At 39.9% G+C, this 15,756-nt stretch overlaps 1 protein-coding gene across 1 annotated transcript in view; it reads left to right on the forward strand.

The window, feature by feature from the left end:
- Positions 1–845: 845 nt before the first annotated feature.
- Positions 846–15,756, forward strand: part of LOC134348997 (short transient receptor potential channel 6-like) — a 120,569-nt gene continuing 105,658 nt past the window's right edge. The window contains exon 1 of the mRNA XM_063052830.1: positions 846–983. Within this exon, the coding sequence (XP_062908900.1) occupies positions 847–983 (137 nt within the window). The 5' untranslated portion in view covers position 846. The remainder of the gene's footprint in view (positions 984–15,756) is intronic.

A 15,756-nucleotide genomic window follows, 5' to 3' on the forward strand; every position in this document is an offset into this window, starting at 1 on the left:
TTTATGCTTTATGTAACTGTGGCCAGTGTAATATTTTCCCGTTGGTCCTACTGTTCGTAATTTTGATGTGTTTAGTGATATCAGTAAACTGGCAGACTGTAAATTGTGATGGTGGAGACCGGAAAGGTCAGATCATTGGGAACTCTGCTGAAAATGGTCTTCTCCACTGGCATTTCTGATGTTCCTACACCCACATCCTCTCACTCAAACAGTAGGCAAGTGACGGGGCTGGGGATCTGTTAAAACTATGAGACTTATTTTGCAGTACGCAAAAGCCAAGAACCTTACATCACTCAGACAGGTTATATTTTCACATGCTTTTATGCGATCTATCATAATTTGTCGTATGATGTTAATCAGGCATTTAATATTAATTACAAGACCGCTAGGATGTATGAATATATAATTACCTTAATGTATCATTTCAGTCATATTAATTTAGTCTCGACGGAAAGCAGCAATTGAAACAGATGTTTTAGTCAAATGAAACGGTTAATTAACTTATAATTCCCTGATTTTAGACGAATCTACTTGTCCACTGTCCAGTCTCCTATTATCTTTCCCACTGAGCGTCGTACGAAGATTTTGCTGTGATATAGTCTCCGCGTTGCCTGTCAGTTCACTTGTGTAACCAGTCCTTACCCACAGTCCACAAATCCAGACCAACCTCCAATATACCGGGAGTGGTTTCGGACAACAAAGTGTCCCACACCCAAGAATGTGCAAGACCTGACGCAACCCGAGCGTCATTTAAGGACGGCACCAAATCACAGCCTGCCAGGGATATAACTGCTTGGCGAAAGCGGTTCAATTTCAAGGAATAACCAGCTTTGAAAATCCGAGGAGATGGACGAGAGGACGTCGTGGTTCGCTGCGAATAATTCAGCGACCTTTGCAAACCCAACGTCTGGCAGGGGAGATTACCTTCAAACGAAAAGAAATCCTCGTCGGGGATACTACACGCAGTATGGACACAGTTCCTCGTAAGTATCCGAACACGTGCGAATTTCAGCACGGATTAGATATAATAGAACATTTTCTTCACCAATTTCCAAGACTAAATTGGTTACCCGTTAAAACGTAAGAGTTTAAAAAGACTCGAAAAGATTTTGAAAAATTGTTAAGCCGTAGTTCCGGACTATGTGTTTTTGTGAATATCTCACTGATGTTATATTCGTATGCTAACTCCAACATATTAACAGATTAACTCCAACAGATATTTGGTCTCTGTTACCTCGATGGATTAGTTGCATTTTGCCAGGCGCTTTGAGACAGAGAACAGAATCAACCTAGTTTTAATGATCCCTTGGGTAATCTTGCCAACAGTAACTAACTGCGACCGACGTTGGCACTTCTGAAACTTCCATAATAAACTTATTTGTAACTGCTTGCCAGAATCACTGAGGGAGCAGGAGTGTTGTAGCTCCTGAATGTGTTGCAGAGATATGCAAGATCTGTCCGTGCTGTCTCTGAGAATGAAAGTAAGAGAGATGTCTGGAGTTAAGCTTAGAAACCCTGAACTGCTATCAGTGAACTGTATGTTGTTGGCTCTCCCACCAACAGTTTCTACAGCAATCGCTACTGAAGTGCGAATTTAAACTAATCAGTAAGAAGCGTAATTTAGCAGTAACAACTTCAGGATTACCGTCACGTGTGCAGCTGTCCGCTGAAGTCCTCATTGTAGTTCCTTTCGGCACTTTGCGCCTCTGCTAACATGTAGTGTGCTATATTTCTCCAGCATAATCTACAGAATCCATGATCTGATGCGACCCCTGCCTCTGTTCTTGCTGTGAAATAAATCTGAATATGTTTACATCCTCTAAACGAAGCGAGGGTAATCTTTAAATGGTATGATAAGCCAGAACTAAAACCGAAACCTTTGTTGCTGCACATTACAAATTTGATATATAGATTGTAATTCCCTCAGAAAAATATTTCAATCTACAATGGACCCTTAATTGTTTTTAAATATCATTTTAAATGAGTAATTATGACAGTTCGGCTTTCGCTAATAAAGTACAACTAAATATTTAACCTGTTATTACGCTATAATTTCCAATGACGAATCTCGCTGACAGTGCCGAAATAATTCGAAAACAAGATGAGGAAAATAATAGTTTGTAGTTAATATAGAGAAGATTCTTGGAAACCGCACAAATTTGTGACACAGGAGCCAATTTCTCTCGTGATGTTGGTCCGTGTTGGTTCAAACACTATTCAGACAGTTCTTTTTCACTTTTTCTTAATTCCAGTTCTTCTTCCTTTTATTTATCTAATTATGTGCCTGGTTTGCATTTGAATTCACCATTTCGAATTTCCTCTTTCTTCTCAGTCCTCCGTCCTTATCCAATCACATTGATAGTTTTCACACCACTGCGATCTGATTGGTTAAAGGGATGATTAGCAGCTCTCTCTGTTTACCCATGCACCCCAGAGCCCAGATCTAGTTTTGACATTTCCAGCTTGCAACCAAACAGCTCTGCTTGCTAAAAATCAAGAATCCAATTATGGAAAGGAAAACCTAATAACAGACAGAAGTAAATAATGTGCTGCAGCAAATCATGGCACATTGTGACTGATTCTTTTAGATGTTCTTAAATGTTTCATGTATACAGATCTGTTAAAATTACCAAATAAAGTACATATGAAATCTTATTAATTTTCTAATTCTGAACAGACTGTGATTGATATGTTATGTAGAAAATAGTTAAAGCTGTAATCTTTAGATTAGTTTTCCAAATTTCATGTAGCAAAGTTGGATTAATTTTCTAGCTCTCTACCCACCTCTTGTAAACTGAATTTATCATTGGTTTCCACTTGTTTTAAACTACCAACACTTAACTCTAGTAGGCATGATTACACTTAAGGGGAAACAATGGACTGTATTTCAGTTAGCAATAAAGTGGCATCAAGGGAAACTCGTCACAAAGACCATGCAGTTACTGGAGTACATTTCCCAATGGTAATTTCATTCTTGTGTCAAACTTCGATCATTGGCATCTAGCAGTAGCAATGTTAGCAAGACAAATTGAACAACAAATCTTATTCCAAACAAGAAAATGCTAATTCCTGAACTTTAGCTTATAAACCTTAAAATCTTTTAATAGAAGTCAAAATAGAGTTTTGGTCATAGTCTTGAAATCAAGGTCAAAGTTGAAATATTAAAAAATGTTATTTAAAAATAACCTAAAAGTATTATTCTGGGGGATATGGATTTGCGTATAAAATTAGATTTTGAATACTCAAATCATTTACCAGTATTCATCACTTAAGATGCTATTTTAGAAAGTCAGTTACAGCTCATTCAATGAGGCCTTAGATTTTAAAATGTTTTACAACAATCTGCAAAATATCGATGTGGTTATTAGTTTGGTGCTTTTGAAAAGGTTTCTGTCTGCAAGGACTTCACCAAAATGCCATTGCCAGCTTGTTTCTGCATTTGCACATTTAACTATGCCTGCACAAGCTCCAGAACACGCTATCATTTTTACAGTGAATATTTACAGCATCACTGTCATGGAAGCTGTAAAATCCAGACTCTACTTGACAAAAAAAATCTCTCAAACACTTCTGAAATGGTATACTTAGGAACATACGATAGAGTGCATAAAACTGTTAACCAATGTATTCGAATAACATATAAGAACAAATCATGTTTTATACTAATAATCTAAGGACAACAGATTCTTCCTTCTAAGTTTCACAGTTTGTCCAATTAACAATGAATTAAAAAATTGTCTTGTGTCGCATATGTCCATTTGAATAAATATTTGGTTGGTAATCAAGTTATTCTTAAAGTTGTAGATACATTTACAAAGTCAGAGGTAATCAAACATTCTTTGTGACACTGGTTGCTGTGTACACTACTAATATATTGTTCCTCATGATCAATTGTTTCCAGCTTAATGACTTTGAAATAGTTTGTGTTTTAAACAAGCCTTAGGTAAAAGGATTATATTTTTCTAGCCAAATACAAATTTTCGTGTTCCATGTACTGGTGCAAAATCACTTATAACTGTTATTTATTATAATTATTCCACTTACTGGCCTTTGTACAGTATATTGATATGACTTTGAAGACATTTAACTGTATCATCTTTATTATTCTGTACTTAAAATGTTATTATTGATCTACATTGTCCTTATCTTTACTCCAGACTCAAATACTGTTGAAGAGAACCAGCTTTTTGAACAATGAAGATTGTCATGTGATGCTGTCCGTGTGCTTGTCATGTTAGAGATGTCTTAATAATGTGTACTGTTTTGTCACACTTCACTGCACATCAATCTGCAGTAATGGGTAATCTGATTGAAAAATAGATATTCCTACAATTCAAAAGGAAATTACTGTAGATGCTAGAAATTTGAATTACAGGTGGAAATGCTGGAAAAAAAGAAGTTAAAAGATCAGACAGTATCAGTGAGAATGAACCAGCAGTGTATTAGGTCGATGATCCTTCATCACAACTGGGAAACGTATGTAGTTTAATGTTGCAGATGTAGGGAAGGAGAGAACAAAAGGGGCTTGCCTATGATAGTTTGTTGATCAGGAGAGACCGTGATGCAAATCGTGTTGGCCTAAGCCCAACATTGTCATCATTTCGGCTGACAGGGATGATGCTATTGGCATTTGCAAAGCTAACCTCTATATTGTAGACACTGAATGCCATCACTCTGACACCTGCGCACTCTTCTCTACAGAACATATCCCCATGATTATCTTCCATGCACTTGCTGAACCAATTTCTACTGGGGATATTCCTTCTGCCGCCTCCAATCACATGGTCCCCCAACCCATACTCATTCCTTTCCTACCTACTCCTGTAAGCCACAATTAGGCTTTCCAGGTAGCACCACCTTTTATGCCAGGAATAATTTCTACCACTGTTATTATTCTTAACCTCTTCAACCTGACTATAGATCAACAATGCTTCTGATGCTGTCCATCACTTCTTTATATATGTTTTTCTGGTTCCAGCTGGTTCATTTTCCCCATGGATAGCCAATCCCTCTACCTCTTCAGTCTATATGATGATGTCTGAGGGCCCTCCATTTCCTTCTGCAACAAAGGTCCAACTGTTCCCATTCCACCATCACTTTGGCAGAAAGTGTTCTCACGTAGAACAACCCCTTAACCTTACTCATTTCCTCCAGGTCAGTGCTATACCCCCATTCAACTTGGAAGGATGAGTCTGAGTTTCCAGTTGCCCTGCACTTTAGTTCCCTATCCCTTTCCCACTCTAGACTCTTTGCCTTGGTCTGTTACACCATTCCAATGAGCTTTAGCCTAAATCCAAGGAACAGAAATCCTTTATCCTCAGCAATCAACAGGGAATTCAGTAACTTCAGGTGATCAGCCATTCCTGTTCTATAATCTCACTTTTCCACCGTTCACTTTTTTTTCTCTGTCCTCTTGTGGTATTTCAGAATGTCCCTATTTCTACCCTCCTTCAGCCAGCACCACTAGTTGTGTCACAGGATTGCTACCCGATCACAGACCTTATTATCCTCCCTTCCTTTCCACAGTACCTCCAACCTTGCTATGTTTCTGACTTTTTCCAATTCTGATGAACAGTCATTAAGCTGAAATGCGAACTCTTCCTTTCTCTGCATGTGCTGCCTGATATGTTGAGCATTTACAGCAGGGCTTCCTGATCTTTTTTATGCCATGGACCAATACCATTAAGCAAGGGGTCCATGCACCCCTGTTTGGGAACCCCATATTTACAGCCTTTTCTGTTTTCATAAGTTTGGTAATCTCTGCTAACAGTTTTTTTAAAAAAAAAAGCGAGGAAAGAAGCTATAAAATAGGCTTGTGGTTAGCTTTGTATCTCGTAAAGAGAAAACAAATCTTAAAGTTGAATCTACTTGAAATAACCATAAATGTCATTGTAAATTGCTTATCAAAATGTCCATGTCTCCATTTTTTCCCAGGATTTAATCTCATGCAATGGTATGCATTAAAGAGTAAAAAAAAACGTCCCATGCATTTTCTTCTAATATCTCTGCCAAAGGAGCAGAGATCACATCAGTCATATCCTGAGACTGAAACTGCTGGAATCGCTTGCTCTTTAAGGAAAGTGTACCAGGAATGTTTGATTGGCACCTTGTTTATTATTCCTTCCCCTTCGCGTGCTTCGAGTTTTAAAATTTTCCCAACTGGAGTAAACTTGTTCCCATTTCCTAAATGCGTAGTCATCTTTTCTCATTGGTTCAGAGCCTCAGCCCCATGTTGGGAATCACCTGGATATTCCCATGGAAATAAGTAAGACATGGCACCTTCTATGCTGACTGCTTTTGGCAGATCTTGTGATGGCCTGGCAGGCTTATTGTGGAGTCCATGGGAGCATACGTTGTACTGTAGAAGCAGAATTAGGCCATTTCACCCATGAGTCTGCTCTGACACTCAATCTGTTTGTTTTTCAACCCTATTCTTCAGCCTTAACCCCTTTACCAATCCAGAACCTATCACTCTCTGCCTTAAATACACCCAGTGACTTGATCTGTGCAGCCCTACACGGAAATGAATTCCACAGGTTCACCAGCTGTTGAAGAAGTTCCTCCTCATCATAGTTTTAAAGAGACAGCCTTTTATTCCGAGGCTGTGCTCTTGGATCCTAGACTCTCCTACTCATGGAGACACCCTCTCCATGTCCAAGTCATCCAGGCCCAAGTCCAGCAGGGTGGCACAATCTTCTGCTGGCACAGGGGCAGCTAGTCAGCAAGATTTGGAGTAATGGATGTTATGCCTCATTTTCTTTGGCCTCCTTTCTCCTATTGATTATTTTCAGTTGTCGTCCGGCTCGTAATCAGGTTTGTTTGGTACACCCATTGTTTCTGATTGCTCTTGCCTCATTGAACTCATTTCTTCTTAATGGCATTCCCTCCTTGTTGCTTCTCACTTACATCCAGGAGACTGCTCATTCCCTTCACTATATTAATAACTTCCAGTTTCCTGTTCCCAGCTGGCTCATGTTTACCATAAACATTTAGTCCCAATATAATTCCACCCCTCCCCATAGAGCTCTCTGACCCCAGACCAGTTTCCTTCTCCAACATTCCAATCCACTTGGCAGAACTTGTTCTCGGCAACCTCTCTTTCAATTTCTCTTGCTTTCTTCTGTCACGTACCCCGTGACGGGTTAAAGAACCATCAGAAATGGAAAACACTTTGGAGTCCAGTATTGCTATTAACTAATGGTATTTATTAGCAACTATGCAATACAGTTATATAAATGCAGATACATCAAACAGGTTAGCAATGATTTTTTTTATTTATGTGTGTGGAAATATATGAAAACCAAGCTTCTTCATGTCTAGGGGTAATAGATAGTCTTACGATGATGAGTAAAATTCAGTTCAGTTCGTGGTATTTAGTTGAGTAGTGATGGAGAGAGAGAGAAGGAGAGATTTGAGTCTTCAGGTGAGCTGACGCCTTTGATCTTCCTGTTGTCCTCCGAAATCCTTCAGAAGTCACCGACTGTGACCACAACAAAGGGGACTGTTTTTCTGTGGTGGAATTATCAACCCAGGCGAGGGTTGGACACACTCTTTTCACACTGCGAGAGCCACTGATCGATCCGCCTGATCGATTCTACAAAACCCACCTTTTCTGTGGGCACAACAAAGCTCATTCAGTGTCCAAAACCATGTGTCTGTAGGTCTAGCAGCTGACCCTCTATTTATCTCACCATGTTGAATACCAGCTGTCCATCAAGCAGCTCCTCCCTTCTCTCTCTGTAAGAACTTGGAAGCTGCCAGTGTCCTTGCAGAAGTGTAAACATGCTGCAGAGAAACCATAACATCGATTGTCCATCAAATAACTCCACCTCTCTCTCTTTCCATGGCAACCCAAAAGCTGACAGCAGTAGTCAGTGTCCTTGTAAAAGTGTAAACACAAGCTGAAAGACAGACTCTGCCCCTCCCTCTCTCAGCAGAAATCCAAAAGTTAGTCTCAGTTCTTTCTTGTGCTTTAAAATGACAGTCCACAGCAAAAAGAACCCCAGGGGTACATAACACTTCAGACTAAGGATGCGGCTGTAGGCACTCAGTGTGTACACGCTATGCCTGTCTTTTAGCTTGTGTGGAACAGTCCCTCCTGCATAGCTAGAACCACTATCCACAGAATAAATACAGTCCACAAAAGTATAGATGGGTATCTAATCTGCACTGTAGGGACCTTGAGCTCATCATGTAGTAGACTGAGATTTCAGATTGCATGAAGGACAAAGCTGGGAGAGTACAGGCACATGTGAAGGAGAGATCAATTGGACGGGTCTCTTCAAGAACCAAAGTGCAGTGAGTTTTATACCTTCTTAGAGACAGTGATATTACATGGCAGGTAACTGACAGCCTAGCAGATATGTACAGTGCATGACCACTGCTGGTGAGGCCACTTAGCTATTCCGGGACCTCCCATTGCCTTGTGTATAAGTTTCTGACAGGGACTGCTCTTGCTCTCTATGTTTCAAAAGTGCCAAGTAACTTCCAAAATGTATAGCAGCCCAAATAACTCTGTTGCTCTGCTCCAGCTGGTGTGTTCCCTGTCTCTCTATTTCACCTGTATTTTTTATTTTCCCTTATCCTGATCTTATCCGTGTGTCATAACTTTGAATTTTAAAGGATCTCTCAAAGTGTGATTGGATTTCTATTTTAAAAGATTACAAAGCCCTTTGCCTCCTCTGTCTTGATGTGGCCTGCTAAATTCCCTACGTATCTGGCTAATTCCCAGAATGCCTCCTGGTCATTTGTTCTGTCATAATATTAAACATGCTTGTCTCCATGTACATTCAAAGTTCAAAATAAATTTTATCATCGAAGTACATATATGGCACCATATACAGCCCTAAGATTCCTTTTCCTGTGGGCATACTCAGCAAATAGCTAAAGTAATGACTATAACAGGAAGAATGAAAGATCAGCTAGAGTGCAGGAAACAACAAACTGTGCAATTGCAAATATAAATCAATAACAAGAGCATGAGATTACAAGATAAAGTCCTTAAAGTGAAATAACTGGTTGTGGGAGCATCTCAGTGTGAGTGTAGTTATCCCCTTTTATTCAAGAACGTGATGGTTGAGGGGTAGTGACTGTTCTTGAATCTGGTGGTGCGAGTTCTGAGGCTCTTGTATCTTCTACATGCTGGCAACGGTTAGAAGAGAGCATGGCCTGGGTGCTGAGGATCTCTGAATGCTGCTTTCCTCTGACAGTATTTCATGTACTGCCAACGTGCTCAAAGGTCGGAAGGGTTTCATCCCTGATGATTGTAGGATTTTCCATTAAAAGGCATTGGGGTTTCCATATCAGGCTATGATGCAGCCAGGCAATACATCCTCCACTACACATCTGTAGAAGTTTGTCAAAGTTTTAGATGTCATGCTGAATCTCTACTGACTCCGAAGGAAGAGGAAGCATGTCGAGCTTTCTTCACAATTGCACTTGCCTGCTGGGCCCAGGGCAGATCCCCTGAAACAGTAACACAAGAAGTTGTTGCGATGACACCACTCAGCCAATTTTTCAATGTCCTTCCTGTGTGCAAGTTAAGAAACTAGTCATTCATGGTTTATTTGCCACGTACTAAGTGGTTGTCTGATGTATAAATGTATTATGGTTAGTTCAAGAGCAGTTTATTTCACATAATTTACGGCAACAATAGATACATGCTGACTTAACAAAGGTGGCTTTCAAAATCATGTGTCTACACTATGTATTCAATCCCAATCATGGACTGTAAGGAACAAAAAAAAAAGTAGTTCTGTGAAATAGAATTGACATTCAATGGAGTTGGTATGTAATTTATAATTGTGAAACATTTTGGGATGTTTCTCTATTCTGAGAGTGCTAAGCTGTTGGCTTTTGTGGATGGAGGACACCGATTTTATTTAGTCTGTGATATCAAGAAACAACACAGAACACAGGATAGTGAAAAAGGTTGTTGAACCAGAAAACAACATAGCTTTAGTACTGCAAACATGAGGAATTCTGCAGATGCTGGAAATTCAAGCAACACACATCAAAGTTGCTGGTGAACACAGCAGGCCAGGCAGCATCTCTAGGAAGAGGTACAGTCGACGTTTCGGGCCGAGTCCTGACGAAGGGTCTCAGGCCGAAACGTCAACTGTACCTCTTCCTAGAGATGCTGCCTGGCCTGCTGCATTCACTGGCAACTTTGATGTGTCTTGCATAGCTTTAGTACTGATGTTTTGGTTTCTAGAACCTTGAACTAATTTGTTAAAGGATGAGTAAAAAAGTTATAGAAATGGCATGTTTTTTCACTCTGTAAAACACCTGGGTATGTTTTTCTGTTCTGAGAGTGATCTGCAAATGCAAGTCAATGTTGTTCTAATTCTGCTTTCTTTTGGTTCAGTTATATTACCACTTTCACCTGTTGGATTCAATTACTCCATTAAATCAGAATTCTACGTGTGTATAGAAGACTTGAACCATTGATGTGTCTTGCTTCCTTAGATTGAGCTCAGTATTGGACTGTTAAAACAGTGGATTTCAAAGTCTGTCTCATCATTATCATGCTTTGCATGTTGCATAAGAATTGAAAATGAAAGAAACAATGAGTCAGGAAGACTCGCAGTTGATGAGGAAGTATCTAATGGAGAGTAGACGAGGTGATCATAACATAGGTTATTAAGTTCCTACATTAGAAATTCAGAGGCCTGGATGAACCTTCCAAAGAAACAAGTTCAAATTTCACCACGGATGGGGAAGTTAGATTCAGGGGTTGGAATGCCTACTGCTGTTGACCTAAGCACCAAATTTGGGCGCTGTCGAAATTGAAAGAGATGTCCAACAGTCTAGCCAAGTTACAGCCTGACGTAGTTGTACCTCATAAATTGTATCTTGGAGAAAATGTATTAGCCTCCTCCATCTGAAACCATGGGTGCATCCTGTCCCAATGTCTGCTTGTATCCATCAGAAGTTGTGGCACACTGGTGTATAGACAGGGTTTCTCAGCCTTGGCTTTGGACTCCATTTAGGCTCAAGGCAAAAGATCAAACATAGTATCCAAACCTCCACAGTGCTCTTCCATGCTGAACAACACATGGAAGAAGCATTGGAAAGCTTTCAGAAACACAGGATATACTCTTGGGGAGGGTTTAAAACCCTCTGTTTGGAGATATCATCAACCTATGGCAGAAAGTGTCTGAATAAATGAAGGATAATCTACATGACTTTATTCTGCTCAATCAATCTGGTGCTGAGGGCATCTTTCCTTGTCAGCATTGGTAGAAATGAGCATTTCCAAATCCTTGTGGAGATAGTCTCAACTTTATCCTAGGGCTCCCACCATCACTGGATGTGGCATTATAATCATGCTCACTGGGTTGATTCAACAATGAAAAATTGAGCTCCTATGAAATGCTAAGGGTCTTCAGTAACCAGGAAAATCTGAAGATGAGACACTAACATGGTGAAGTTGCACCGCAGATCTATGTGTGTGAGACCATCATGAAGTAGACAGATCATGATGATTCCACAACCAACGGATCAGTTTGAAGCTCTGCAGTTCTGCTACATCAAGTTGTGAATGGTGTTGCGTAATTAAACTGCTAAGGGGAGTTAGCATCTTCAATGATGATGTGGCTCTGGTTAGAACATAGAATAATACAGCACAGTACAGGCCCTTTGGCCCACAATGTTGTACTGATCTTTTAACCTACTCATGATCAATCTGACTCTTCCTTTCTCTATAGCCTTCCATTTTTCTTTCATTCGTGTGCCTATTTAAAAGTATTGGATGTATCTCATGTATCCGCCTCTAGCATCAGCTCTGGCAGTGTCTTGCCACCCTTTGTGGGGGGGGAAAGCATGAACTAAGACAATTCCCCTCATACTTTCCTCCAATCATCTTAAAATTGTGCCCTTTTCGGATTAGCCATTTCCATTCTGGGGGGAAAAGATGCTGGCTATCCATTCAATCAGTGCCTCAGTTTAATGCTGAAGTCTGAAACGTTCACAACCATATTCATCTGGAAGTGTTGTGTAGATGGATTATTTCTCTCTGGAAGCCTGAATCAATATTATTAACTCCCTGTGATATCAAGAAAGAACTCTAGAAAGAGCACTAGAAAGAGTAAGGATGATGAAAATATCCTGGCTATACTACTGAAAACTTGAATTCTAGAACTGGCTACACCGTTAACCAAGTTGTTCTAGTGCAGGTAGAAAATTGACATCCATCCACCAAAATGGGAAATTGACCCAGGTGTCCTATTCACAATAAGCATAAGAGATCCAATCTGACCAGTTACTGCTCATTTGGTCTACTCTCAATCATGAGTAAAGTGATGGAAGGGGTCAAGAAACATTTGTTTACAAGTGAATAGTTTGGTTTTTGGCTGGACCTCTTGATGCAGATATGATCACAGCTTTTGTCCACATATGAACCAATGAGTGAATTCCAGAAGTGATTGTCTTGAGTTAAGCGCGACATTAGGAGCCCTTTGGAAAACTGGGGTCACTGGGCATTGAGGGTAAGACATTTTAATGTTTGTACTCCTAACTTGCAAAGAAGTAGATGTTTGTGATTGTTGGAGGTCTATCAGCCCAGGGCCAGTCCAATAATTCAGGAATTCCTATCAACAATAAGTCTCATCTTTGGTTGCTTCATCAATTCCCTTCCTTTCATGATAGTCTGAAGTGGGATTTCTTTGATGATAATCAGTTCTATTTCCAATGCAACAAATGAGACAGTCAATGTTGACATGCAGCAAAACTTGCTGAGGTAGAAAACTTGTGGTACTTACAATAAGTACAAAATAATCAAATGTACTTGAGTTACAGAAATTTCAAAGGGCATCAGATTATGCCATTGTTAGGTAGATTGTCTTTGTAAATAGGTACACTTGAGTGAGTTTGAGCTGCTCTATTATTGCCCTTTATACAAGCAAAAAAGATGTAAATTTTGGTAAGGGTTATCAGGACAGATATTATGACTCATAATATTGAGGAACCCCAGCTTCCAGGACTTAATTGAACCCAGTCAAAGAAATACTATCCATCAGATTGATGTATTTTAGCTGTTTCTTTACCAATATGATCAGCCAACACAGTTATGTCTTCAGATTCGTCAGGTATGTAAGTATAACACTCCTTGCCTATAACTGCATGTTTTCCTCTTAAGGAAAGATCTAATGCCATATGATTTTGAAGAATCATCGGATACATGGCAACTATTTCTGTGACTGCTTTCTCCAAGGCAACAATGGTCTCATTGCTATTCTTTCTAAAGCTGCGGCACCATTTTTGTTCTCTTTTATACTTCTTTTGAAGTGTATGGTATATATTGACATGCCGAAGAGCTAGAGGCATTAACAGCATCAGCAAATTCAGGTGATACCCGCAAGCACAGATTATGACTCAGCTCAATTGCAACATTGTGAGTAGCAAAAATTAGTAGAGATATAACAACAGCAAGTAATATTGGAATAAACATCATAATATTCAGCATTTATCAACTCCATTCAATGTCTTCTGGCTGTTTAGTGATTTGCTCACTGTAGCCCAATGGTGTAGACACTGAGTCAGAGGTTACTAGTACATTAACCTCAGTGCTTGTTGTCCTCTTTGACTACCACTTTAGTTTGCTTGCAGTAACTAGAGTGTATCCACTATTACTTGCATTTTCACCCTGCTGAGTTACTAATCAACAGCATTTGATAAGGACCTTCCCATGGGGCTGAGGGGGGGGGTTGGGTGGGGTGTGTGTGTGTGTGTGTGTGTGTGTGTGTGTGTGTGTGTGTGTTTGTGTGTGTTTGTGTGTGAAATCGGGACGCACTCACCAGGAATCGGGGTGTATCCTCCTGTTGGATTGCTCCAAGTGGCAGATACCAAGCAGACAAGCAGACTGTACAGATTGGGTTAATTTCATACATTAGTTAACTAAACTGTCTGCCAAAATACGTACATCGCCTCTCCGAGATCAGAGCTCCTTGCAGTGATATGATCACCCTGTTACTACCTTGAATGGACTAAATTTAGTTTTCTTGTTTGGGGGTTTCTCTGATGCTCCAGAGGACCATAGGAAGAGCTGAAAGCCATGGTACACTTTCTTCATGATTGTCAGTCGTTATTTGATCCTATTCATTCATTTGACTTCTCCTGATGACTCTGAATAATGTGGGCAGTCAAAAGGCCATTCAATGTTCATCAGTCAGCATAATTCCTAATAAAACACTTCCAGTGAAATGTGTTCTTTGGTCAGAGACAATGTGACATTACAGTCCCTATTGAGGAATGGAGTCATTGATCAGAGAATTTTCCGGTGTGTGGCTGCGGCTTTCCTTTCTGGAATAGCTTCCACCATCTTGAAATCTTGTCCACTATTACCAATATGTCCGAGTATCCTTGAAACTTTGGCAATATAATCCAGTTGTAGATGTTAAAATGGGCCAGGTGGGACAGGGTCATTTAATTGTAGCAGCTTTTCTGCTGCTCCAAGATCTGTTTTCTGGCGTGTTGTGCATATCTCAAATGATTGTTGACTTTGTGCCCTGAACTTTGGATTCCACCAGCAATGGGAGGATATGTAGATCATCTTATCTACTCTAATATGTCCTAGGGAGTGTACCTTCTGTATCAAATGAGGCAGCAACATAGTTGGAGCTACAAGTCCATGACTAGTGCCATGTCCATGCTCCATCACTGTATTGAGCTTGCATCGCTTGAATATCTTGTATGTTCATCTGTGATACAGAGTTCAAATTTGTTTCCATAATTTCAGTTGTCTGGTTCACTGTACATCTTCTCAGAACCTCTTTTAATTCTTTGACTTTTTTAAAATTTACTTAATTTACTCTTTATTTCTTTTGCCTCTTTCTGTGCTGCCTTTTTAGTTATTTCATTCGTGAATGCATTTCCATGACTTTCCATTGTAATAGTTTTGGAGTGGCTTTTACATTTTAATACAACCACTTCTGATGGCAATTGTATAACAATCATGAGTTTCTTTATTAGTTAGCTATTTTTGATTGGGTTTCCTACAGCCGTAAGGAATCTCCTTTGCCACCATAGGTTTCCAATGTTGTTTAACTCCAAAAGCATATTGAGAATCAGGGCAGGTATTAGCTGATCTTCCTTCTGCCACCTTACAGGCTTCATTCAGGGGCTTTTAGTTCTGCCTGTTGTGCATATGTATTAGGAGCCATGCTTCCTGATGCCTGCATGTCAGTTTCAGAAACAACCGGCCAACCAGCCATTCAAATTCCCCCCTCAATTGTTGATGAGACATTGGTGTACAGAATCAGATCTGAATTCAATGGAGGCGTTTCTTTGTAATTATTTGCATTTTATGGGACTTTGTTATCCTTGTCCAGCCATGATCATCATAGTCCTCCATGTTCAATAAGAATTCAGCATGCTTTTTCCCAATTAGCAAGCTAACATACAAGCTTTTTTTTTCTTGTTATATCAAGGCAAGCAAGGGCTGTGATGAAGGACTTAGTCATTTCTTTTTCATTCAACAATACAATTTATTACATCCAAAATTGCTTGTTGAAACTGTGTCAACAGATCACAATCTCCTGACATTTGTAGCGCAGAGGAGTGAACTTGTTGTTGAGTTAGTTTCTTCCTTCCTATGTCAGCAACGTCTAGCCCAGCATCCTCTGTGTATGTTTTAGGGGGTTGGTCTTGATGGTGCTGTGTTCAGACCAAAGTTGTTGCGATGTACATGATAAATTCCACTCCGACTTCTCCTGTAGGTTAATGAGTATTGGCTGTTGAGTAGTGTGACGAGAATAC

The sequence above is a fragment of the Mobula hypostoma genome, chromosome 7 (genome assembly GCF_963921235.1).
Source record: "Mobula hypostoma chromosome 7, sMobHyp1.1, whole genome shotgun sequence".
Lineage (NCBI taxonomy): Eukaryota > Metazoa > Chordata > Chondrichthyes > Myliobatiformes > Myliobatidae > Mobula > Mobula hypostoma.